Source organism: Bos mutus, chromosome 14, assembly GCF_027580195.1.
Source record: "Bos mutus isolate GX-2022 chromosome 14, NWIPB_WYAK_1.1, whole genome shotgun sequence".
Classification (NCBI taxonomy): Eukaryota; Metazoa; Chordata; class Mammalia; order Artiodactyla; family Bovidae; genus Bos; species Bos mutus.
In genome coordinates, this window is record NC_091630.1 from 36898810 (window position 1) to 36924558 (window position 25749).

At 38.5% G+C, this 25749-nt stretch overlaps 1 protein-coding gene across 4 annotated transcripts in view; it reads left to right on the forward strand.

Moving 5' to 3' along the window:
- Positions 1-25749, forward strand: part of COLEC10 (collectin subfamily member 10) — a 134445-nt gene that overhangs the window by 58707 nt on the left and 49989 nt on the right. For 3 of the 4 annotated variants that reach the window (XM_005897256.2, XM_070382201.1, XM_070382202.1), the window contains one exon: positions 21968-22235. The exons of the other annotated variant lie outside the window; for it this stretch is intronic. In XM_005897256.2, the coding sequence (XP_005897318.2) occupies positions 22088-22235 (148 nt within the window). In that variant the 5' untranslated portion in view covers positions 21968-22087. The remainder of the gene's footprint in view (positions 1-21967; positions 22236-25749) is intronic. 4 annotated transcript variants of the gene reach the window in all.

Here is a 25749-nt window from a genome sequence, read left to right on the forward strand (position 1 = left end):
AAAAAATTTTTTTCATTTACTTATGAATCATAAGAGTCTGTAATGAAATCTAAAGCTTAATTAATTATTAAAAATGAAGTAGAAATAAGAGCACAGTTCAGTTCAGTTCAATCGCTCAGTTGTGTCTGACTCTTCGACTCCATGGACTGCAGCACGCCAGGCCTCCCTGTCCATCACCAACTCCCAGAGTTTACCCGAACTCATGTCCGTTGAGTTGGTGATGCCATCCAACCATCTCATCCTCTGTCATCCCCTTCTCCTCCTGCCCTTAATCTTTCCCAGCATCAGGGTCTTTCCAATGAGTCAGTTCTTCGCATCAGGTGGCCAAAGTATTGGAGTTTCAGCTTCAACATCAGTCCTGATGTTGAACACCCAGGACTGATCTCCTTTAGGATGGACTGGTTGGATCTCCTTGCAGTCTAAGGGACTCTCAAGAGTCTTCTCCAACACCACAGTTCAAAAGCATCAGTTCTTCAGCACTCAGCTTTCTTTATACTCCAACTCTCACATCCATAGCACAAATTATAAGTAATGTAACTCATTCATTGCTCTTTCCAGATTACTGTTTTAGGTGGTACTTGGATTACTGAAACATTTTTCCTTTTTAGTGATGTAGTGAGATAAGTACCTAGATAGCAAATCAGATCTGAATTCAAATCCTTGTTATGTCCCACCCACCCATCTGGCTGAAGGCAAGCCTCTTGGCCTTCCTGAGCCTCTGTTACTCCACTTATAAAATCACATTTTTAAGAGGAAGATAGAGATCATGAGCCTAATGAAACTGCTGTCCATGTTTTACAACATCAATTAAAGTATCCAACTCAGAAAGTCTGGGCCTTGATCACAAGCAAAAGTGCCTGGCACACAGATGGAGTGAAATAAATATTCATTTGAAGATTCATCAATGCTTGAATAAATAGATGAATGTACAGTAGATAATACATTCAATGGACATGAACTTGAGAAAACTCCAAGAGATAGTGGAGGACAGGGAGGCCTGGCATGCTGAAGTCCATGGGGTCACAGAGTCAGACACGACTGAGGGACTGACAACATCATAGTAGATAAAACAGTGACATTTATTCCCCAGCCTGAGAAAAAAAAAAAAAAAAAAGATAATAATAATAGAAGCAGCAACATCCTCCTCCTTTTAGACCGTGATTACATTATATAAGTTGTCAGTTTCTCTAACGTATAATGTGTACATTGCTCAATATATGGAAGCAATATGGCCAACTGTAAAGGTACAGATTCTGAATCCAGTGGCAGAGCATGGAAATGCTCTGGCTCAGCTCAAGTACAGCTTTTGGATCCTGTACTTGAATCCCATCTCTGCACCTCAATGTCTAAGTGATATTAAGCAAGTCACTTAAATACTCTGTGCCTCAGTTTTGTCACATGTCAAATGGGAAAGATAAAAGTATTATTTTAGTGTTCTAAGCATCAAAAGAGATAACAAAAGTATTCAGTACTCCCCAAAATAAAGACCTTTCTGGGGTAACTTTGTCATTCTTTGAAGAGCTGATGGGAAATATACCAGGATGGCAACGTTGCTATAATTATTTCCATCTACAACATTATCGAAACAATTGAAGTTTATCATTCTTAGCCAAAGTTCATTTGACTTGGTTTAAGCCAACATGTTCCTAGCAACATTCCACAGTTTTAGCTTAGAGCTAGCAAAATGCATGCATTTTTTAAATAGGACGTCAGAAGTTAGACAAATTATGGAAATAGTAGCAACAGGTCTGTGCATATACTGATCTCTCATAGAGGTCATATTAATGTCACTTAGGTATAATTCTGGGCATCCGCAGTGGCTCAGTGGTAAAAAATCTGCCTGCAAGGCAGGAGAAACAGGAGATGCAGGTTCAATCTCTGAGTCAGGAAGATACCCTGGCGAAAGAAATGGCAATTTCTTTCTTCTCCTGTATTTTAGCATGGGAAATCCCATGGACAGAGGAGCCTGGCAGGCTACAGTCCATGGGGTTGCAACGAGTCAGGCACGACTGAGCACACATGCAAGCAGGTGTAATTCTGAGAGCTCCTTACAAGTCTTCTCTGCCAGGTGAGTATTTTAAGTTAAAAAAAAATCAAGTCTTTCCATTATTCAAGGCATTATATCATTAAATTTCTAGAGCTCCAAGGCTATCATTACTCACCTTAATTTCTAAGATCTGAACTCGAGTTCTGGTTGAGGTACTTATTGGTTAAACAAATTTATTATGTCTCCTAAAGTCTCTCTGAGTCTTGTTTACTCACAGAGTTAATAAGATTCTCAGTTTAATATAATATCTGTGGAACAAATTACAAATAGCAAATCAAGCTATGCTCTCTCCCAAGGTCAGTTGATGTTATTTTTGTGTCCATTTCATTTTCAGAGGAGAGAAAAATAAATATGGCATCTGGTGTATTTTCTATCAATTTTAATTTAATTGAAAAAATGTTGCTGGTGGTGGTATGTATCTTTAAAAAGGGTATTTTATGTTAGATTATTGGGAAATTTTAGTGGAAGGCACACAATGAGAAAGCAAAAAATATTTGCAAAATGCAACAAAAAATGGTTTTGGAGAAACGTTGGCAGCCCGAGAAGGAGGGAGAGTGAGGATACATAGAACCAAGAAGAGAAGATCAAAGGCAAATTTCTTTTTAATTAATTTATTTTTATTTATCTGGCTGCATGAGGTCTTAGTTGCAGCTCCTGGGAACTCAGGCCCCCTCTATTGGGAGCACAGAGTCTTAACTACCGGACCAACACAGGGCAGTCCCTCAAAGGTAAATTTCTAGAGGAAAATGTAGAGAAGGAAATGCTGGAGAGAAGGTGACAAAGGGGAAATTCCTAGTATGTTATTGGCTAGAGAATTTTGAAGAAGATGAGTCCCTTATAGTCAAGTTTAAGTTGTTTGATGTGCTCAAAAATACTCACCCTCTTTTATCCTCAGCACTTGGGTATTCTTGCCTGGAAAATCCCATGGAAAGAAGACCCTAGCAGGCTGCAGTCCATGGGGCTGCAGAAGAGTCAGACATGACGTAGGGACTAAAGAACAACAAAAGCAGTTGTTCTTAGCAGGTGTTTTGCAGTAGCAGTCAGGGTTTGAACCCTGCCTCCACCACTTTTCCCTGAAACCTTGGGTAAGTTACTCAAGGAACTTCTAAAGTTCCCTACTTGCAAAGTGCAGTAATTGCCAACCACTCAGGACTGCAGGTAGTATAACATGAGATTAAACTCCCTCGTATGATGGATTGCACACACTTGAACTTACACAATGGCGTATAGTCTTCCCTTCAGTCTCAATTTAGTTGACTGACTTGAAATAATTTAAGAATGCAATTAGTGAATGTGATTTTTTTTGTCAAGGAAACTCTTCCATAGCAATAGATTGCCAACAAGTCATATGATAATGCTTGTATTTTAAACTAAATGTACTAAACATATTCATAGAGGCAGCATGCAACAGGCAAGGAGCCACTTAACAGAGATACCATGGACCTGGGGTTGAAGTATTGAAACAAAACCAAAATTGAGTTGAGTTCAATGGTGTGGCCCAGATATCATAACACATTAACCGATGTACATATTCCCATGGTGTCTGGAAGCACACACAGCATTATTTCTGGGAGTCCCTAAATTCTGGCTGCTGTTTTCTCTGATATAGTCTGCCTCTGAAGTTAACTTGTTTAAAAATATTGTAGCAACAAAATGCTCACTTTCAACCAACATCTTTCCTTGGTGTTGTATACATTGTGACATGTCCTTGTGAGATTTTTCGATCCTGCAGAAGAAAAAGTAATAGGAGTACAAGACTTCTGTATCTATGTCTGTTATGAGATATTTGCTTGACTACTAAGTTTAGATCTTCTCAGAAGTATTTTGTGAAAATATGTGATGAAAATTATATATGATGTAAGTGACCAAATTTCATAATGTGAAATCTCTGCAATATAAACAGACCATTAAAAAAGGAACATATCTTTTATTAGACACATGTTTCCCAGCAGAGCTGAAGTAAATATTTATCTCTATAATGCAGGAAATATTTTTTCCCAGGAATGGGTGATATTCTGGATTTCATCAGTTCAACAAATGCCTGATGATCTCTCTTGACTTCTCCGTATTGAATGTCAAGCAAATAGAGCAGGTCAACCAGATGCTATTCAGTCTGTATGGAGACCTTGTTGCTGTGGCTTCTCAGAAGCAAAGGGCAAAAGAAGTGGTCAACAGCAATTACCCGGAAGAATGTTCATCCCTGACCTCTATACACAATGATGAGAAAGGCAAAGATGCCCTTTAGTAATTCAGCCTGTATCTGTTTAGTGGCTGTCTCCAGGGAACTCAGGTACAATGAACCTTTGTTTGACCCATCTCCATAAGCAGAGCATGGATCTTGGTCTCCACATTTGAGAAATATGATGTGGCACAAGAGATCATCTTCCCAGAGACAAAATCTGTAATAAAACTGAAAGTTGGGTGCAGGCTTTTTAAATGTCAAGTCACCATTCATGTTTAACACAGTTTCTGTTAGAAATATTCAGTCTAATCATCTATTTTTCCTAGAGAGCATAAAGCAATTTAAAAGAGATCATGTATTTGAGCTAACTACAAAGAAAAAAAATGCCATGTCAAAAAGGAAAAAGAAGTGCACAAAGTATTAATTTCCCTTTCATACTGCCAAAAGAATGAATCTCTGTTATAAAATCTGAACTTTCTTCTTTTATATGAATTTGACAAGCTACCAAATTTTATTGATTCTTCCTTTCTTCTACACTGATAACCTTTGCATATCACTTCTTATTCTTTCAAGACCTCATCCACTCTGATGACTTTAATTACAACCTATATGTGGATGACTTTCAAATCTGTACCTCTGGCTGAGATTTCTTTGGGGCCATCCAATACCTCACCTTGAATATTCCACAAGGATGTTGAACTAACATACTCAAATTTTAATTTTTCATCTTTTCTTGAAATTTGCATTTCTTGTATCAGTAAATGACATCACTTCCAACTGTTCAAACCAGTAACCTGGGAATTTCCCTGACCCCTTCCTCTCCCTTGCCCTCCATTTCCAAATAATCAGTATGTCTTGTTACTTTCACTTTTTTTTAATCCATTTGCTTCACTTTATATCTGTTCTTGCTTCCAAAGCCCTGATCTACCTAATCAAACTATTTGATCTCTTAGCCTCCCTTGCTGATAGCATGGGGACATAATCCTGGCAAATGAGCTGTAAGAGGGTTTCACCCCAGAAGTTCTCCAGGATCAGATCAGATCAGTCACTCAGTCGTGTCCGACTCTTTGTGACCCCATGAATCGCAGCATGCCAGGCCTCCCTGTCCATCACCAACTCCCGGAGTTCACTCAGACTCACGTCCATCGAGCCAGTGATGCCATCCAGCCATCTCATCCTCTGGCGTCCCCTTCTCCTCCTGCCCCCAATCCCTCCCAGCATCAGAGTCTTTTCCAATGAGTCAACACTTCGCATGAGGTGGCCAAAGTACTGGAGTTTCAGCTTTAGCATCATTGCTTCCAAAGAAATCCCAGGGCTGATCTCCTTCAGAATGGACTGGTTGGATCTCCTTGCAGTCCAAGGGACTCTCAAGAGTCTTCTCCAACACCACAGCTCAAAAGCATCAATTCTTTGGTGCTCAGCCTTCTTTACAGTCCAACTCTCACATCCATACATGACCACAGGAAAAACCATAGCCTTGACTAGACGAACCTTTGTTGGCAAAGTAATGTCTCTGCTTTTGAATATGCTATCTAGGTTGGTCATAACTTTCCTTCCAAGGAGTAAGTGTCTTTTAATTTCATGGCTGCAGTCACCATCTGTAGTGATTTTGGAGCCCAGAAAAATAAAGTCTGACACTGTTTCCACTGTTTCCCCATCTATTTCCATGAAGTGATAGGACCGGATGCCATGATCTTCGTTTTCTGAATGTTGAGCGTTAAGTCAACTTTTTCACTCTCCACTTTCACTTTCATCAAGAGGCTTTTTAGTTCCTCTTCACTTTCTGCCATAAGGGTGGTATTATCTGCGTATCTGAGGTTATTGATATTTCTCCTGAAAATCTTGATTCCAGCTTGTGTTTCTTCCAGCCCAGTGTTTCTCATGATGTACTCTGCATAGAAGTTAAATAAGCAGGGTGACAATATACAGCCTTGACGTACCCCTTTTCCTGTTTGGAACCAGTCTGTTGTTCCATGTCCAGTTCTAACTGTTACTTCCTGACCTGCATACAAATTTCTCAAGAGGCAGATCAGGTGGTCTGGTATTCCCATCTCTTTCAGAATTTTCCACAGTTGATTGTGATCCACAGTCAAAGGCTTTGGCATAGTCAATAAAGCAGAAATAGATGTTTTTCTGGAACTCTCTTGCTTTTTCCATGATCCAGCAGATGTTGGCAATTTGATCTCTGGTTGCTCTGCCTTTTCTAAAACCAGCTTGAACATCAGGAAGTTCATGGTTCACATACTGCTGAAGCCTGGCTTGGAGAATTTTGAGCATTACTTTACTAGCCTGTGAGATGAGTGCAATTGTGCAGTAGTTTGAGCATTCTTTGGCATTGTCTTTCTTTGGGATTGGAATGAAAACTGACCTTTTCCAGTCCTGTGGCCACTGCTGAGTTTTCCAAATTTGCTGGCATATTGAGTGCAGCACTTTCACAGCATCATCTTTCAGGATTTGGAATAGCTCAGCTGGAATTCCATCACCTCCACTAGCTTTGTTCATAGTGATGCTTTCTAAGGCCCACTTGACTTCACATTCCAGGATGTCTGGCTCTAGGTCAGTGATCACACCATCATGATTATCTTGGTCTTGAAGATCTTTTTTGGTATAGTTCTTCTGTGTATTCTTGCCATCTCTTCTTAATATCTTCTGCTTCTGTTAGGTCCATACCATTTCTGTCCTTTATCGAACCCATTTTTGCATGGAATGTTCCCTTGGTATCTCTGATTTTCTTGAAGAGATCTCTAGTCTTTCCCATTCTGTTGTTTTCCTCTATTTATTTGCATTGATCGCTGAAGAAGGCTTTCTTTTCTCTTCTTGCTATTCTTTGGAACTCTGCATTCAGATGTTTATATCTTTCCTTTTCTCCTTTGCTTTTTGCTTCTCTTCTTTTCACAGCTATTTGTAAGGCCTCCCCAGACAGCCATTTTGCTTTTTTGCATTTCTTTTCTATGGGAGCGGTCTTGATCCCTGTCTCCTGTACAATGTCACGAACCTCATTCCATAGTTCATCAGGCATTCTATCTATCAGATCTAGGCTGTTAAATCTATTTCTTAAATCTATTTCTCACTGTATAATCATAAGGGATCTGATTAGGTCATACCTGAATGGTCTAGTGGTTTTCCCTACTTTCTTCAATTTAAGTCTGAATTTGGCAATAAGGAGTTCATGGTCTGAGCCATGGTCAGCTCCTGGTCTTGTTTTTGCTGACTGTATAGAGCTTCTCCATCTTTGGCTGCAAAGAATATAATCTGATTTCGGTGTTGACCATCTAGTGATGTTCATGTATAGAGTCTTCTCTTGTGTTGTTGGAAGAGGGTGTTTGTTATGACCAGTGCATTTTCTTGGCAAAACTCTATTAGTCTTTGCCCTGCTTCATTCCGTATTCCAAGGCCAAATTTGCCTGTTACTCCAGGTGTTTCTTGACTTCCTAATTAGACAGCTCGATAGTCATCTTTTCAAAGAATTATCTCTGGGATAATTCTTTGCAATGATGACTATCGAGCTGTCTGATTATCTCAGCCCTTGGTCATCCTGCCTAGAATGTAGGTGCAATGTTTGAAATTATGGCAGCTTTTTTGTGGCTATGGGGAGAAAAGCCACATGAAAATACAGTGAAGCCAGAGAATAGACATCTTGGTCCCTGACGATAGATAGCATGGTACTACTATGTGATCAGTAAGATTAGGATTCTCTGCTTTCAGATTTGGGAAGAAAACAACAACAATAACAACAACAACAAGCAAACTGAAAAACCCATCACCTATCTTGTTAAGCGGGCTTCCCTTGTAGGTCACTCGGTATAGAATCTGCCTGCAGTGCAAGAGACCCGGGTTCAATCCCTGGGTTGGGAAGATCCCCTGGAGAAGGAAATGACAACCCACCCCAGTATCCTTGCCTGGAAAATCTCATGGACAGAGGAGCCTGGTGGGGTTGCAAAGAGTCAGTCACTGAGTGACTAACACTTATATTGTTAAGCAAATAAACCATTGTTTCTTGTTTCTATTAATGAAGGTCTACCTCTGACATATATCTCATATTCTGATTTTCAGATCCAGCAACAGCATCCCCTTTCTTAAAATCTTTCTTGCACATCCACTGCCTTTAGTATCTTTTCCAAACTCCTAAGCAACACCTATAATGTCCTTTGGATCTAGTCCTTACCTTCAGCTTGAGCCTCATCCATCCAATCAAATTCCAAACTCTAGCCTCAGTCAACTACTTTCAGTTCCCCACACATATCTATTTCTCAACCGAGTCTTGGCATATACTACTCTGCCTATGCAAGCTGTTTTCATTTTATCCCTTCTCAGCTTTATTTGTCTGATTCCAATAAAGTTTCCAAAACCTGCTTAGGAAACATCAACTAAAGGAAATTTTTCTAATCTACCAAACTTAAGTCAAGTTGCTCTCATCTAAGTCTCCATGACAACTGGATACCTGGTGTTTGTCTCTATCAGAATGGGAAAAAATTTAAGAAATAACTGAAACTGGCAAGTATTTTTTAAACTTCTCTGTCTTCCTCAAAAGATAATGAATTCCCTAAGGAAAACTCTGTGCCTATGGACACAGATATTAAACTATAATATCTAATAAATAATTCCAGATATTATACTACAGTATCTGATAAATAATACACAGTTGTTGAATCAGTAGGTGAATAAATGCATTTGTGTCACACATATCTATCATTAAAACTCAAACCCCTATCATTATGTGCCCATATAATTACCCATTCTAATTCATCCAATATTATTCAAGAAATTGCAGTGTATAATTAATCACAGAACAAAATAATGAAAATCAGAAACTTGCCTTAAGACACATTAGAACCAGAAGAAGGTATTGATCTCTAAGTAAATGGTTGGGGATACTCATGCTCTTTAGTGTAATTAATTTTTGTAATTAAGTTTATACTCAGATTTATTTAAATAATAGAATTTAGTAATTTGTAATATATTAAGGTTTTTCTTTTCTCTGGTTACTGTTTTTTATTGATTCCTTTGATTGAAAAAGCATCGCATAAAGACACTCTTTAGGGGCTAACATGGCAACAGTTTTAAGATTGATGACTTATTGAATCTACCAGAACTGATTTCCAAAGTGGCGGCAGAGGCAAAATTTTCTAATTGATGTATTCTAGGCTTACACACACTTCTTGAGAATTAAAACGTTTCCAGAGTTTGGAAGGTAATTTTAACGTTAGTTGTTTTTCACTTCTGTGTGATTTTTTTAAGTTTTAGGGAGGTGTAAATTATTACCATACTATTAGCCGGTTGTAAGTGAAGAGTTGGAATTTTTAGTGTATTTATGTAGTTGTGCAACTGCAACTGTAACACAAGTTTATAACAGAGCCATCACTTCCCAAAGTTCCTTTGTGCCCATGCAAAATCAATTTCTGCTTCCACCCCCAGCCTTAAGCAACTACTCATCTGCTTTCTATCTTGAAAATCTTGCCAATCCTAGAAATTTCATGGAAAAGGAATAATATAATATGTAGGAATTTTTGTCTGGTTTCCTCTGCTTGCATGCTCAGTCACTAAGCCTTGTCCAACCCTTTGCGACATCATGAACTGTAACCCACCAGGCTCCTCTGTGGAATTTCCCAAGCGTGAATACTGGAATGGGTTGCCATTCCCTTTACCAGGGATCTTCCAGACCCAAGGATAAAACCCATGTCTCCTGCATTGGCAGGCAGGCTCTATACCATTGAGCCACCAGGGAAGCCCCTGGGTTCCTCTACTTAAGGATCACTTGGAGAGGCACCATTATCTATGTTGTTACATGTATCAGTAGTTTGTTCCTGACATTATTGATCCATTGTATGTGTACACTACTTGATGGACAAAATCTATCCACTGCTTGATGGACATTTGTCTTGTTTCCAATTTTTGATTATTATGAATAACACTGTTATGAACATTCATGTACAAGTACTTGTGTGGACATATATTTTAATTTCTGTTGGAAATCTATCCAAGTGTTGAATTGCTAGCTTATATTTTGAGTTTATATTTAACTTTTAAAGAAACTTCCAAACTGTTTTCCAAAGTGACTGTACCATTTACATCCCTACCAAGAAAGAAGGAGGGTTCCAGTTTATTACATCCTAGCCAACACTTAACTATCACTTGGTTTATTGTTATGACTAGTCTAATCTGTGGCTAATGGTATATCATTGGAACTTAAGGAGTAATGACATTGGGCATCTTTCCATACCTATATTAGCTATTTACTGTCTTTGTAGAAATGTCAGTTCAGTTCAGTCACTCAGCTGTGTCTTACTCTTTGTGACCCCATGGTCTGCAGCACGCCAGGCTTCCCTCTCCATCACCATCTCCTAGAGTTTGCTCAAACTCATGTCCATTGGAGTCGGTGGTGATGTTTGTTCAGTTATTTAGCTCATGCTTTTTTATTTAGTCAGTTGCATTTTATTATTCAGTTTTTTACAAGTCCTTTATTAAATATGTGGTTTGCAAATACTTTCTTCCAATGTGTGACTTGTCTATTTATTCTTAATGATGTATATGTGTGCTTAAGTACAAATGTTTTAAATTTGAAAGTAATATAATTTATCAATTTTTTGTGGGCCATGGCTTTGGTGTAATATCTAAGAAATTTTTGCCTAACTCAAGGTCACAAGTATCTTATTTTATGTTTTCTTCTATAAGTTTTATAGTTTTGTCCCTTATATTGCAGTTTTTGGTCTGTTTTGAGTTAATTTTTGAGTACAATGTGAGATGTGGTTCTAAGTTCTTTTCGTGTAGCAATTCAATTTTCCCTGCAACATCATTTGTTAAAAAATACTATCACTTTCCTCACTGAATTGCCTTGGTACTTTGGCTAACAATCAGTGTGAAAATTTATTTCTGTACTCACTAGTTGGTTACATTAATGTATACGTATGTTTCACATACATTGTTCCATATTAAGTCTGTCTGTGGCAGCAAAGTTGCTGGATTTGGGGGACTTCCTTTTACTGATAAAACTACTGTGCTCATAATCTTATATAGAGGAAAGATGGAATTGGCATCACACATGAAGGACTCGTACGTTCATTGTTCTTATACAAAGCTATGACAGCTTTTCAAGAATAAATGTTTCTACACTTATTATCTGCTTTGGTCAATTTTCGGAACTCTGAAATAGTTTATTTTTAATAATTTTGTTTAGTTTCATACATGTTATGTGAAAAGGATGCTCTACTCTCTTCCTGTAGCCATATCCTCCCCAAGACTAATTTTTAGGGGAAAGAATATGCTCATTGAGTCTCACCTTAGGACATCTGCCTGAAGGAGTTGCTTGAAACTATATGATAAGGTAATCTTTGGAGTATCTGAGTCCATATGGCAGCTTGAATCTACATATTTATATTCTATTTCCTCCAGAATATCACCAAAATAGCAATAATAGAATATAAATAATAATAATAATCTATTATGATAGATTCTACAGAAAAGAAGAAGCAATAGAAAAGTGACTACAGATAATGCAGAGCGGTGAATGCAAAAAGGCTCAAATTAAGGACATACTACTGAAATTTCAGTAGATAAAGAAATGCTCCTAAAATGAAAACAATATTCTGTACAAAGAGTAGACAATTTGAACGACATCAAAGCTCTTAATAGCAATACTGGAAGCTAGAAGAAAGTAGAATGATGTTTTTACATGTCATGGTGAAATTACTTCCAACCCAGAATTCTATACCCAGCCAAAATACAACATAATTTGGAGATAGAATTATTACATTTTCAGACATGCAGCATCTGAAAAGTGTATCTACAGCTTCATTCTTTTTCAGGAAAATACAACACAAGGTGAAGGATAAAACCAAGGGAAAAAATGTGGACACAGGAAAAGAAGTGGTAATACATGTTCTTAGACAGTGAAGAAAAGTCCCAAAATGAAAGCTCTACCTCAGCCTAAATAACATTCAGTCCAGACGGTACAAGTATCTTGAGGCATTTCTAAGAAAAGCAGAGGAAGAAGTATTTCTAAGAAAAATAGTGGAAACTAGTTGAATATTTTACACTTTACACAGAACTGACAAATCTCAAAGAATGAGTAGTTATTATAGGGTTGGTACATAGAAAGCCATTTAAAAGAAAACAACACAGGTATTAAATATTGTGAAAACAAAATTAGTTCAGGAAACAAAATGTCATCATAATGCACCATGTGATTCAGCTATGAATAATTGTTACAGTCATGATAATACACTGAATATTGTATTAAATGATAATATTAAATTATAAAGAGAAATAAATGAAACATGTGGAAGAAGACGTAGGACTAAGGATGAAAGAGAAAGAAATCTCCACTTTCCAATTAAGTCAATTTAATTGAAAAAATAAAACTCAAGAATACCAGTATAAATTTTTTGCTTAAAAATATGGAAAAGATAAAAGAAGAAGAAATGACTATAATAATGTCCTCACAGGAGCAAGAATAAAGATTAGGGCAAGAATAGTAGGAGGATTGTGTTTTATCTCATAAACCTATTAAAACAATTTGATTTTTTTAAGATGTGCTTTTAGAAATATGACTTAAAATATAAAAAAAATAATTTTATGAATGTCTGTTAGCATTTTGCTTTCTAAATATGTCATTTTAAAAGCCTTTCTATTAACTTCTATTTTTTTTACAAACTTCAAACAATTAAATTAACGTACAAAAGAGAATTTTAAGCAAATAAGATGCTTATATGGGAATGGACAAAGACCAAACCAAGTCCAGAGTTGAGTTATGTCACCTTGTCAGGAAATTCCTTCAGGAGATGAGGTTGTCATTTTGTTGTTCTCCTGTTTTAACTAGTAAAACACTTCGGCCTTGGGATATGCTTGTTTCATATTCTGTTTTTCATTTCCCTCCAGATAGCATCTAAGCTGGATGCACAATAATTAAAATACAGAAGAACAGATGTTACACTGTCTCTGTCAGGCACCAACTACATGTATATTATGTTTTTCCTTCCCAGTAACTGGGAACGAATATCACAAGAATGGTATCTTAGTTTCCTAGGCCTGCTGTAACAAGCTAACACAGAGTTGGTGTCTTAAAATAACACAAATTTATTATCTCACAACTATGAAGGTCAGAGGAGAAGGCAATGGCACCCCACTCCAGTACTCTTGCCTAGAAAATCCCATGGACGGAGGAGCCTGGAAGGCTGCAGTCCATGGAGTCACTGAGGGTCGGACATGACTGAGCGACTTCACTTTCACTTTTCACTTTCCTGCATTGGAGAAGGAAATGGCAACTCACTCCAGTGTTCTTGCCTGGAGAATCCCAGGGACGGGGGAGCCTGGTGGGCTGCCATCTATGGGGTTGCACAGAGTCGGACACGACTGAAGTGACCTAGCAGTAGCAGTAGCATGAAGGTCAGAGTATGAAATTGAGATGCAGGCCTGAGCTCCTTCTGAAGGCTCTAGGCAAACAGTGGTTCCTACATTCTTTTAGTTTTTGGTAGCTCCAGGGGTTCCTGAGCGTGGCTGCATAACTTCAACCTCTGCCTCTGTCCTCATGTGACCTTCTCCTTTTGTCCCTGTGTCTCCTCTTAGTGTCTCTTATAAAGACACTTGTTATTGGATTTAAGGACCACCCAGATAATCCAGATAATTTGCTTTCCTGGTGGTTTAGACAGTAAAGAATCTACCGTCAATGCAGGAGACCTGGGTTCCCTCCCTGGGTTGGGAAGACCTCTTGGAGAAAGAAATGGCAACCTACTCTAGAATTCTCACCTGGAGAATTCCATGGACAGAGGAGTCTGGTGGGCTACAGTCTATAAGGTCGCAAAGAGTTGGACATGACTAACACAACACATGGATAATCCAGATAATTTATCTTGAGATCTTTAGCTTAATTACATCTACAAAGACCCTTTTGCCAACTAAGATCACATTCACAGGGTTGGGGCATTGAAATGTGCACAAATTTTTTATGGGGTCACCATTCACCATGAAAAATGGGTAGAAGAGAGGGAAGGGGGTGAAATACCACTTGTTATTCACTTCAGTGGTATGTCATTTTGGACAAGAATAAATCTTAAGCCTACAATTTCAAATGCCTTGGGAAATGGAAGATGAAAAATTCAGGAAAATGTGGGATCACAGGACAATTTCATAAATGAGTCACTAATTCTTGTCTTTTTAGATTCATTATTGTGTGTGTGCGCATGCACATGCGCATGTGCACACACTTGGTCTTGTTCAACTCTTTGCGGCCCTGTGGACTATAGCTTGCCAGGCTCCTCTGTCCATGGAGTTTTCCAGACAAGAATATTGGAGTAAGTTGCCATGTCATCTTCCAGGGGATCTTTCTGACTCAGGGATCGAACTCGCATCCCTTGTTTCTCTTGCATTGGCAGGTGGATTCTTTACTACTAGCTCCATCTAACCTCTTCTAATTTTATTTGAACTGAAAACTTTATTGATTTATTGTTTATTTCAGAACTATGTTTTAAAGAAAAGGCAGAGTTGACTTGTACTTCAACTTCTGACTTCATTTTCTAAATAATGGAGAATTACTTCTTATATCTCAATATTTTTCAAGCAAGCAACAGATATTTTTCACAAGAAATACATTTAACATCATCTGATGACTTCCTTTCATTTATTCAATCCTCTCTCCCCTTTTAAAGTTTCTGTCATTCATTCATTCCATATTTACTGGGTTATCAGGGAACCTGTACAAAATTTTTAAACAATAGTGACAGGCTCACAACTTTAAATGTGGTTGAAATGGGTTCACAAATGTGGTTTCATTAGTACCTTCTTTACATTATTTTTCTTTTCTTCATTGACAGATTATATAGTAAATTATTCTAGATTCCATTTCTCACTCATCACAACATTTAATTTTTAATAGCACTCTGGTTTAAGCACTGTTTAGAACTCTTAAGGAGAACTGATACAGCATGTTTTTAGATGTTGAAGGTAAGTAAGCAGGAGAAATATATGTCAATAAAGTTGTATTATTATAGTTTTCTTATGATTGTGACTTTTCAATAATGACTTTCCCAGTGGTCATAGGACTCCTTGTCACTCCTTTTCTGTCATCTTGATGAAATCTCTCTACCAAGTGATCTCTTTCATTCATAAGGTGCTATTTATAAATTACTGACTTCTAAATCCCATGGCTTATCTCAGCCTTCATCTTATGCTTCCGTGCATTCATTGGGACCAATTATACACCTAGATTTTCTTGTCCTTTGGCTTCCTTGACATTTTGCTCCCTCTTTGATCTGTTTGCTAACCCTCCTTTCACCTTCTGATCCCCTGAACTTAGAATCTCTTGGCATTCATACTCTTGAACTTCTTTTCTCACTCAAAATTCCACTTTTATCTATAATCTCCATTCTTTTCACTCTCCAATTGAAATCTCAAATTCTAGACTTTCTCCTGGAATCATAACCTGCATTCCAAAATGCCCGCCTTGTGATCTCCATCCTGTTATTTCCCTGACCTTTAAACTTACCCAGCCTCATTATTTTCCTTTCAGAATTATTTTTTCCATAACCAGGGTTTCTTAGTGGCAGCAGTGTTTTTCTTGTCATCCAGATTAAAACTGAAAAGTGTTTTTTAAGATCACATTTCTTGGTAAATCATAGCTGAAAGTAGAGCAGTCCTCTCTAGTCTATGAAAGTCCTCTTCTTTGAATATCCACCTATTTATAATCTCCCATATTTATCAGTGAGGGGAAAAGCAAACTATAATTTCCAAGCCAGATTAGAAAGAAATCAATCTGGAGACCATAGACTCCATGAGAAAGAACAGAACAATGTGATGACAATATATGAATTATTTTTTAAAAATTTCTCTTTGTCTCTTGCTCTCAGCATTCAGTGAGTTACCAAGTCAAATACATTCATCTTCTACAAGATCAAAAAGAATAAGAACACAGTTTGAGCTCTAAAGATGTTTATCACAATATTATAATATTAGAAAGTTCCAATTCCCAACAATACGGCATTGATTGACTAAATCACATTTTATATATAAAATGTGTGATGAATAATCGGAACTAATTCAAATTTTGATATGATAGTCTATTCATTAATATGGAAAGATATTATATGCACTGGTGAGTTTTTTAAAAAAATGTTGGAAAGAAGCAGGAATAGGGCATTCAAGGAAAAATACTAAGGACTATTGCTTTAAACTGTTACCAGTGGATCTCTGTATATAGATGTAATGAATGCATTTTCATTGTGTGCCAGGCAGTGCTTAAAAAAGAAATGAAAGAAGTGAAATAGATTTAGAATAGTCTAAATAGCTTAAAGAACACCTATTTTCAAAGAATCATAGAATTCAGAAAGTACATTAAATATCAAGTCCACACTCACTTTATATGCCTTGAGGCAATTGCAGTTAAGTGATTTGCTCTGTGTCATACATCTGGTTATGACAGATGTGAAATTTGAGGCTTCTAACGTCGTTCTATTAATTCCATTTTCCTATCACAGTTAACTTGACAAATGCATCCACTTTGGACATTTTAAGCATGTATGAAAATGAATGCACTTTCAAAGCTAGAGAATATTCAGCTTTATGGAATGAAAATAGCATTTTAAAGCAGAAATTTTTAGACATAATTTGTATTTGAATTTCTTTTGTCCCCTTTTCAATGGGGACTATAGGGTCTCCAGAGAAATAGAACCAACAGGATATATCTTTATCTATCTATATCTTATCTGTATCTTTGTGTTTATATCTGTCTGTATATATCAGTATTATTGTTGTTGTTTTAGTGGCTAAGTCCAGCTCTTTGTGACCCCATGGACTGTAGCCCGCCCAGCTCCTCTATACATAGAATTTCTCCAGACCATTTCCTCCTTCAAGGGATCTTCCCAACACAGGGACTGAACCCATGTCTCCTGCTTGGCAGATGGATTCTTTACCATTGAGCCACCTGGGAAGCCCGTATATATCAGTTCAGTTCAGTCACTCAGTCATGTCCGACTCTTCGCGACCCCATGGACTGCAGCATGCCAGGCCTCCCTTGTCCATCACCAAATCCTGGAGTTTACTCAGACTCATGTCCATTGAGTCAGTGATGCCATCCAACCATCTAATCCTCTGTCGTCCCCTTCTCCTCCAGTCTTCAATTTTTCTGAGCATCAGGGTCTTTTCCAATGAGTCAGTTCTCATCAGGTGGCCAAAGTATTGGAGTTTTGGCTTCAGCATCAGTCCTTCCAATGAATATTCAGGGCTGATTTCCTTTAGGATGGACTGGTTGGATCTCCTTGCAGTCCAAAGGACTCCTAAGAGTCTTCTCCAACACCTCAATTCAAAAGCATCAGTTCTTCAGCACTCAGCTTGCTTTATAGTCAAACTCTCACATCCATAAATAACTACTGGAAAAACCATAGCCTTGGCTAGATGGACCTTTGTTGGCAAAGTAATGTCTCTGCTTTTGAATATGCTGTCTGCTGCTGTTGCTAAGTCACTTCAGTCGTGTCTGACTCTGTGCGACCCCATAGATGGCAGCTGTCTAGGTTGGTCATAACTTTTCTTCCAAGGAGTAAGCGTCTTTTCATTTCATGGCTATAGTCACCATCTGCAGTGATTTTGGAGCCCCACCCTAAAAAAGTCTCTCACTGTTTCCCCATCTATTTGCCATGAAGTGATCGTACCAGATGCCATGATCTTAGTTTTCTGAATGTTGAGTTTTAAACCAACTTTTTCAGTCTCCTTTTTCACTTTCATCAAGAAGATCTTTAGTTCTTTTTTGCTTTCTACCATAAGGGTGGTGTCATCTGCATATCTGAGGTTATTGATATTTTTCCCAGCATTCTTGATTCCAGCTTGTGCTTCATCCAGTCCAGCATTTCTCATGATGTACTCTGCATATAAGTTAAATAAGCAGGGTGACAATATACAGCCTTGATGTACTCCTTTCCTTATTTGGAATCAGTCTGTTGTTCCATGTCCAGTTCTAACTGTTGCTTCCTGACCTGCCTACAGATTTCTCAGGAAGGAGGTCAAGTGGTCTGATATGCCCATCTCTTTCAGAATTTTCCACAGTTTATTGTGATCCATATAGTCAAAGGATTTGGCATAGTCAATAAAGCAGAAGTAGGTGTTTTTTCTGGAACTCTCTTGCTTTTTTGATGTTTCAACAGATGTTGGCAATTTAATCTCTGGTTCCTCTGCCTTTTCTGAAACCAGCTTGAAAATCTGGAAGTTCATAGTTCACATACTGTTGAAGCCTGGCTTGGAGAATTTTGAACATTATTTTACTAGCGTGTGAGCTAAGTGCAATTGTGCAGTAGTTTGAGTGTTCTTTGGCATTGCCTTTCTTTGGGATTGGAATGAAAATTGACCTTTTCCAGTCCTGTGGACACTGCTGAGTTTTCCAGATTTGCTGGCATATTGAGTGCAGCACTTTCACAGCATCTTTTTTAAGGATTTGAGATAGCTCAACTGCAATTGCATCACCTCCATTAGCTTTGTTCATAGTGATGCTTCCAAAGGCCCACTTGACTTCACATTCCAGGATGTCTGGCTCTAGGTCAGTGATCATACTATCGTGGTTATCTGGTCATGAAGATCTTTTTTGTACAGTTCTTCTGTGTATTCTTGCCACCTCTTCTTAGTATCTTCTGCTTCTGTTAGGTCCCTACCATTTCTGTCCTTTATCGAGCCCATTTTTGCATGGAATGTTCCCTTGGTATCTCTCATTTTCTTGAAGAAATCTCTAGTCTTTCCCATTCTATTGTTTTCCTCTATTTCTTTGCATTGATCACTGAGGAAGGCTTTCTTATCTCTCCTTGCTATTCTTTGGAACTCTGCATTCAAATGGATATATCTTTCCTTTTCTCCTTTGCCTTTAGCTTCTCTTCTTTTCACAGCTATTTGTAAGGCCTCCTCAGGCAGCCATTTTGCTTTTTGCATTTCTTTTCCTTGGGGATGGTCTTGATCCCTGTCTCCCGTACAATGTCATGAACCCCCGTCCATAGTTCTTCAGGCACTCTATCAAATCTAATCCCTTGAATCTATTTCTCACCTCCACTGTATAATCATAAGGGATTTGATTTAAGTCATACCTGAATGGTCTAGTGGTTTTCCCTACTCTCTTCAATTTAAGTCTGAATTTGGTAATAAGGAGTTCATGATCTGAGCCACAGTCTGCTCCCGGTCTTGTTTTTGCTGACTGTATCGAGCTTCTACATCTTTGGCTGCAAAGAATATAATCAATCTGATTTCGGTGTTGACCATCTGGTGATGTCCACGTGTAGAGTCTTCTATTGTGTTGTTGGAAGAGGGTGTTTGCTATGACCAATGCGTTTTCTTGGCAAAACTCCATTAGCCTTTGCCCTGCTTCATTCTATACATTCTTCAGCATATACCTCTGTATATGCCCATATCTATAGATATGCATATCTATACCTCAAGAAAGAGATCTATTAGATGAAACTTGCTTACATGATTGTGAAGGATGTAAAGTCTCATGATCTACCATTTGCAAGCTGGAGACCTGGGAAAGCTAGTGGCATACCTTCAGGCTAAGCCCGAAGACCTTGAGAATTGAGGAAGACAATGATATAAATACCTGTCCCAGTCCAAAGGCTCTAGAACCAGCATAAATGATGCTGTAAGTTCTAGTCCAAGTGTAGGACAACACCAGTCCCAGTTCTGTCACTCAGGCAAAGAGCAAATTCTTCCTTTCTCTGTCTTTTTGTTGTACTCAGGCACTCAAAGAATTGGATGAGAGCCCCTCTTTTGGGGAGGCCAAACTGGTTTACTCAGTCTACCAGTTCAAATGCTAAGCTCATCTGGAAACATTCTCACAGACATGTCCAGAAAAACTGTATAGCCGAGGGTCTGGCTCCCATGATCCAGTCGACTCCTAAAAGCAACCATCACAGAGGCCTTGGGAAAACTGCTCAACTTTTCTGAGCTTCAAAGCAAGGGAATTACTATCTATTCCACAGGGCTATCTTCAGGTTTAAAGAAAATAAGCAAGTTAAGAGACCAAGGCTATCTTTGCACATAATGACTATTCAAACAATGCCAGTTCCTTTCCCTCCCTTTCCCTGTATGACTTATGAAAAGATAAGTCTAGTCATAGTACTAGTCTGTTGTTATGCGTTGAATTGAGTCTCCTCAGGCCAAAAAAATTGGAGAAGGAAATGGCAACCCATTCCAGTATTCTTGCCTGGAGAATCCCAGGGACAGAGGAGTCTAGTGAGCTGCCGTCTATGGGGTCGCACAGAGTCGGACACGACTGAAGCGACTTAGCAGTAGCAGCAGGCCAAAATAGAAAAATCCTATGTTGAAGTCCTACTCCCAAGACCTCATACTGTAGCGCCTTGGGGCACTACCAGGGGTTATGAGAGAGCCTGGAACTGATCCTCTCTTGGTGTCTTCAGAAGAGGCATGCTTTGCCAATGCCTTGAACTCAGATTTCTAGCCTCCATAATTGTTGTTTAGTAGCTCAGTTGTATCTGATTCTTTGTGACCACATGGACTGCAACCCATCAGGCTCCTATGCCCATCAGATTTCCCAGGCAAGAATACTGGAGTGGGTCGCCATTTCCTTCTTTTAATAAAATTGTCATGTTGCACGCTCACACATTTGTATGTACTATGATTTGGCAACCCTTAACATATCATTGCGGAGAAGGCAATGGCACCCCACTCCAGTACTCTTGCCTGGAAAAATCCCATGGACGGAGGAGCCTGGTAGGCTGCAGTCCACGTGGTCGCAGAGGGTCGGACACGACTGAGTGACTTCACTTTCACTTTTCATGAACTTTCATGCACTGGAGAAGGAACTGGCAACCCACTCCACTGTTCTTGCCTGGAGAATCCCGGGGAAGGAGGAACCTGGTGGGCTGCCATCTACAGGATCACACAGAGTCGGACACGACTGAAGTGACTTAGCAGCAGCAGCAGCAGCAGCAACATATCATTGACTCAGTGGTAAAGAATCTGCCTGCCAATGCAGGAGACACAAGTTTGGTCTCTGAGTCAGGAAGATCCCCTGGAGAAGGAAATGGCAACTCACTCCAGTATTCTTTCCTGGGAAATCCCATGGACAGAGGATCCTGGTGGGCTACAGTCCACGGGGTCACAAAAAAGTCAGACATGACTTAGCTACTAAACAACAACAATATGTCATTAGGCAATTGATGCCCCTTCCTGCTTTGGCCACATCTTTTAATCAAAGCTTTGTCCACATTTCACAGTATTTCTTTAAGGCAGTGTACCAGAAGGCCAGTTACTAGGGCAAAGGCTATACATATTTTTAACATTCTTGATACTTATTGCCTAATTGCTTTGCAGTAAGTGGTGTTCTTTCCTTTGGGGTTTAACCCCAAGACAATTCTTTGTAGCAAGAGAAGGAAATAAGCTTATGGAGAGCAGTAAGAGTATTAGTGTTCAACTGACACCAGAAACAGGTAATGAATATTTCCTTTTAAAAAGCTCAAAGCCATGCACAATGATTATATAATATGTAGGTAATTCATAAAATCTCTGGCTCAGTCTTTCTGGAACCCCAACATTTAAGTGCAATTTGGGCATTAAATTATCCATTCATGTACTAAGCCAAAGGTATATCTGTTCTATTTTCTGGAGTGTTTCTACTGACCTGCACACTTGAGTGTTTAGTTCAGAGATAATTTTCAATAAACTCTTGTCACTTGAAAGTAAATAGTCTGGAAAATGTACGGCTCATTTGGAACACTGAGAAAATAAACAACCTAAGATATGCTTCCTTCCTGTCTTTACAGCCCTTTTTGGAATGTGTGTTCCAGATATTTCCCTTTCTTCCCCAAAGAAGAAGTTTTCATTAAAAATCGAACTGTTTATTTGGCACTTTGAGGCAGCCCTTTTTTGAGGAAACCGCAGCAATGGGTGGCTTTGGAGCCCAAGTTCGAAGAAACCAGTTCATTCTCCTGGTGCTCTTTCTTTTGCAAATTCAGAGTCTGGGTCTGGACCTCGACAGTCGTCCTACGACTGAAGTCTGTGCCACACACACCATTTCACCAGGACCCAAAGGTGAGGAAAGAAAAAAAGTGAAATTTCCCCATCTAGTAAGTAAGCTCTCTTACTTGATCGCTCAGTGCCACTCTAGCTCCCACTTTCTCTAACTCTCCTCCCTAGAGTTCTACTCTCCTTCTATTTTAGGAAAATCAATGTCCTGGTACTCCCTTGATGTTAAGTAAGAGAACCCGGGAGGGAGTGGAAGCCTGGGACAGGGATGTGATAGAATTCACCTGGGACAGGGGGATATTCCGCCTTCCTTGCAACTCCAGGGGGGATACACAGACAGGATTCCTTTTGTTAATAACATCTCTATTCATGGACTGTTTTTACTCCAACTGTTTTCTCATACTGATTCTGGTAAAGCTACTAGACAAAAGCTCAGTAAACTTTAATTCTTTTATACATTTCATAAATTAATGGACTCCTGGGTTCCAATGAAGAGGGGTCCATCAAGAATTGGAGGTGGCAGTAAGAAAAAAAAATGCCAAAAAAGGAAAATGGCACTGTCATCTCAGCATATTGTTTTTATTTCTTCCATGTCTCTTAAACTTGTGTCCCCTATTAATCATATTTTTCTACAGTCATAATCAAAGTGTGTGGTCCATTTTGAGAAGTGTTGGATAACAGAAAAAATTACCTTAGTGAGACATGGACCAGGCTGAAAATTTCTGTTTCGTTTCTTTCTAGCTACATGCTCTTTAGGAAAAGTTTTAACTCTCTGAACCTAAGCTCTTTCGTATTAGGAGCGGGGGAAAGTGTTATCATCCTCTCCACTCACCACTGGAGTAATGATTAAATAAAGTAATATTTGCAAAAAAATATTTAATGTCTGGAACATAGTAGTTGCATAACAAACATCAGACATGTTTCCCCTTTTTCTTGTAGCCTGCTTTTTCCAAATACTGTTTATTGTAAATGTTGAAAGATCAGTATGTTTATAATTATACTTCTATGTTCTTCGAAACCAAACAACCCCCTCCAAAAAAAATAAATAATAAAAATAAAACAAATAAAGGATTGCAGATGGTATAGAAATAAGCATTTCTTTATTTGCAAGTGGAGACTTTAGGGCCAAGAGCCTTCAACAAAAGGACGATAGAATATTGGAATTTTTTTTTTTCAAGTAGGGCCAAGGTCCAAATGTGCTTCAAGCAACTGGTTGATTAAAAAATGCTCCTGTTTTCTTGGTTTCAGCTCTGACCCTTTTGTTCTGGAAGTGGTCACTGCAGTACAGATCGGTGCTCCTTCGTTAGTAATTCATGCTCTGTTTCTCCAGGCTAGAGGGTGGAAGAATTGCAGCTACTTAAAATTTTAAGTTGAAAAAAAGGTCTTAAAAACACACACACAGACACAACAGAAAAACATCGCCCTGTGCTTGTCAGTGATTTAAATGTGTATTGCTTAAAATGCATTTTTCTTAATCAGTGAATTAATTTTCTTCTAAGATTGCAATCTAAGTTTTAACCTTTGATACCATAAAATAAATGCAAGGAAGAACAATGAGACCTTGGGGCTTCCAAATAATTTCTTGGGTGAATAAATGAATAATGCGAGGGTCAATGTTCAGAAAAGAAAGTTTCAGTCAGAAACAAAGTATTTACTTAAAACCATTACTGGACTTTCCACAGAATAGAGGAAAATTAAAATGTTTCTGTCCCTTCAAAGGGAGAATCCATTTGAGAATAGAAATGTTAAGCAGTTTTCCTTACAGAGAAACTGCAACTTTCAAACTGGAGGAAGAATGGACAAAGTATTGTTAAAATAATGTCCAAAAGACAGTGTACTCCAATTCAATGATTCTAGTCATTTCAACTCAGCCAACATATATTGAATGTGCTAAGCACTATTTTATGTACAAGAGATGCATTAAATTATATATATATATATATATATATATGCTTTCCTGATGCCTCAGATGATAAAGAATCTGCCTGTAATGTAGGAGATCTGGGTTCGATTCCTGGGTTGGGAGGATCCCTTGGAGAAGGGCATGGCAACTCACTCCAGTTGAATTCCATGGACAGAGGAGCCTGGTGGGCTACAGTCCATGGGATTGCAAATAGTCAGACATAGCTGAGTAACTAACACTTTTACATTTTTCATATATATATATATATATATATATATATATCAGTGTCATGAGCAATGAAATGGTAAATAATTTAAGAGGGAAAGCAGAGAGCAATTAATATGTGTTGGATACCAGCATAGTGTCCACATGAATCTTCCAACTCTCATTTTTTTAATTTAACACAAAACTTTTCCCTTCCCATTAGCAACTCTCTTAAGACTCCAAACAGTGGAAACCCCTTTAACTCTCTTCCTGAGTGTATGTAGAAATTATGAGATGATTACAAGTGAGAATGTGACATAAGGAAGAAGTGAGTGCTCCCAGGGAAGAAAGACTTGGAAAGGACCCCTTAAGAACCCCGGATTCCAGAACTAAGTCTGTTATGGACTTGGTACAATTTCTTCTTCCCCTAGAGCCCAGGGACTTGGCATCAAATGGATTCCACATTTCTTATTAAAGAAATTCTTATTAAAGTGATTCCAAGATTCTGGAGCATACTGAATACCTACTAAGTCCCAGGCATCAGTGAAGTGAACTCGCTCAGTCATGTCCGATTCTTTGCAACCCCATGGACTGCAGCCTACCAGGCTCCTCTGTCCATGGGATTTTCCAGGCAAGAGTATTGGAGTGGGGTGCCATTTCCTTCTTCAGGGCATCTTCCCAACCCAGGGATCGAACCCGGGTTTCCCGTATAGTAGGCAGATGCTTTACCGTCTGAGCCACCAGGGAACCCAGGCATCATGTACAATGCTAAAGGTTTCAAGCTAAGGAAAAAGCTTGTACCTACATTTCAAACTGGTGTTAGATTAAAAACTCTTGGGGTCAGGACCCACGTAACTCATTTTTTTAATTTGCAAATTGCCTCTATGTACACAACACGTATAACATCAAGAGCCTATTCATCACTGCCCTACCTCTGCTTTGTGTCCTGTGCTAGACATTGTGGATACCCCAAAACACAGAAATGATTTTTGTCTTCCCTCAAGATATAGACTGCCTCATCCTCTTATGAATGTGATGATAGTCTTCCCCACCCCTGAATAAGGCAGATTTATATATTTATCTCTACAAAATGACAAAAAAGAAAGGTTTGATGGCTAAGTAAACATTTTTAAAGAACTAGATTATTGCCCTTGTTCAAAATATTTTTCCTAAAAGCAAGCTGGTCTATGTTTTTCTTCATGGCTAATCATCTCAATACCATATTTATCAGCACTGTGCTCAGAAACTTCTAAACACTCTGAGAAACAGACAACAAAAGGAACTTTCCCTAGATTCATTTAGGAGACTTGGAATTAAATAAAAATATATAGAATGGCAAACAGAAAACTGTTAATGTTAATCTGTCATATAGTATGTTATCTAACACAGAGACACCATTTTTTCCTGCACTATTTCACAAACTTGACTTAGTGGAGAACGTTGGATTGTACCTGCTTGATCTTCATTCAGGAT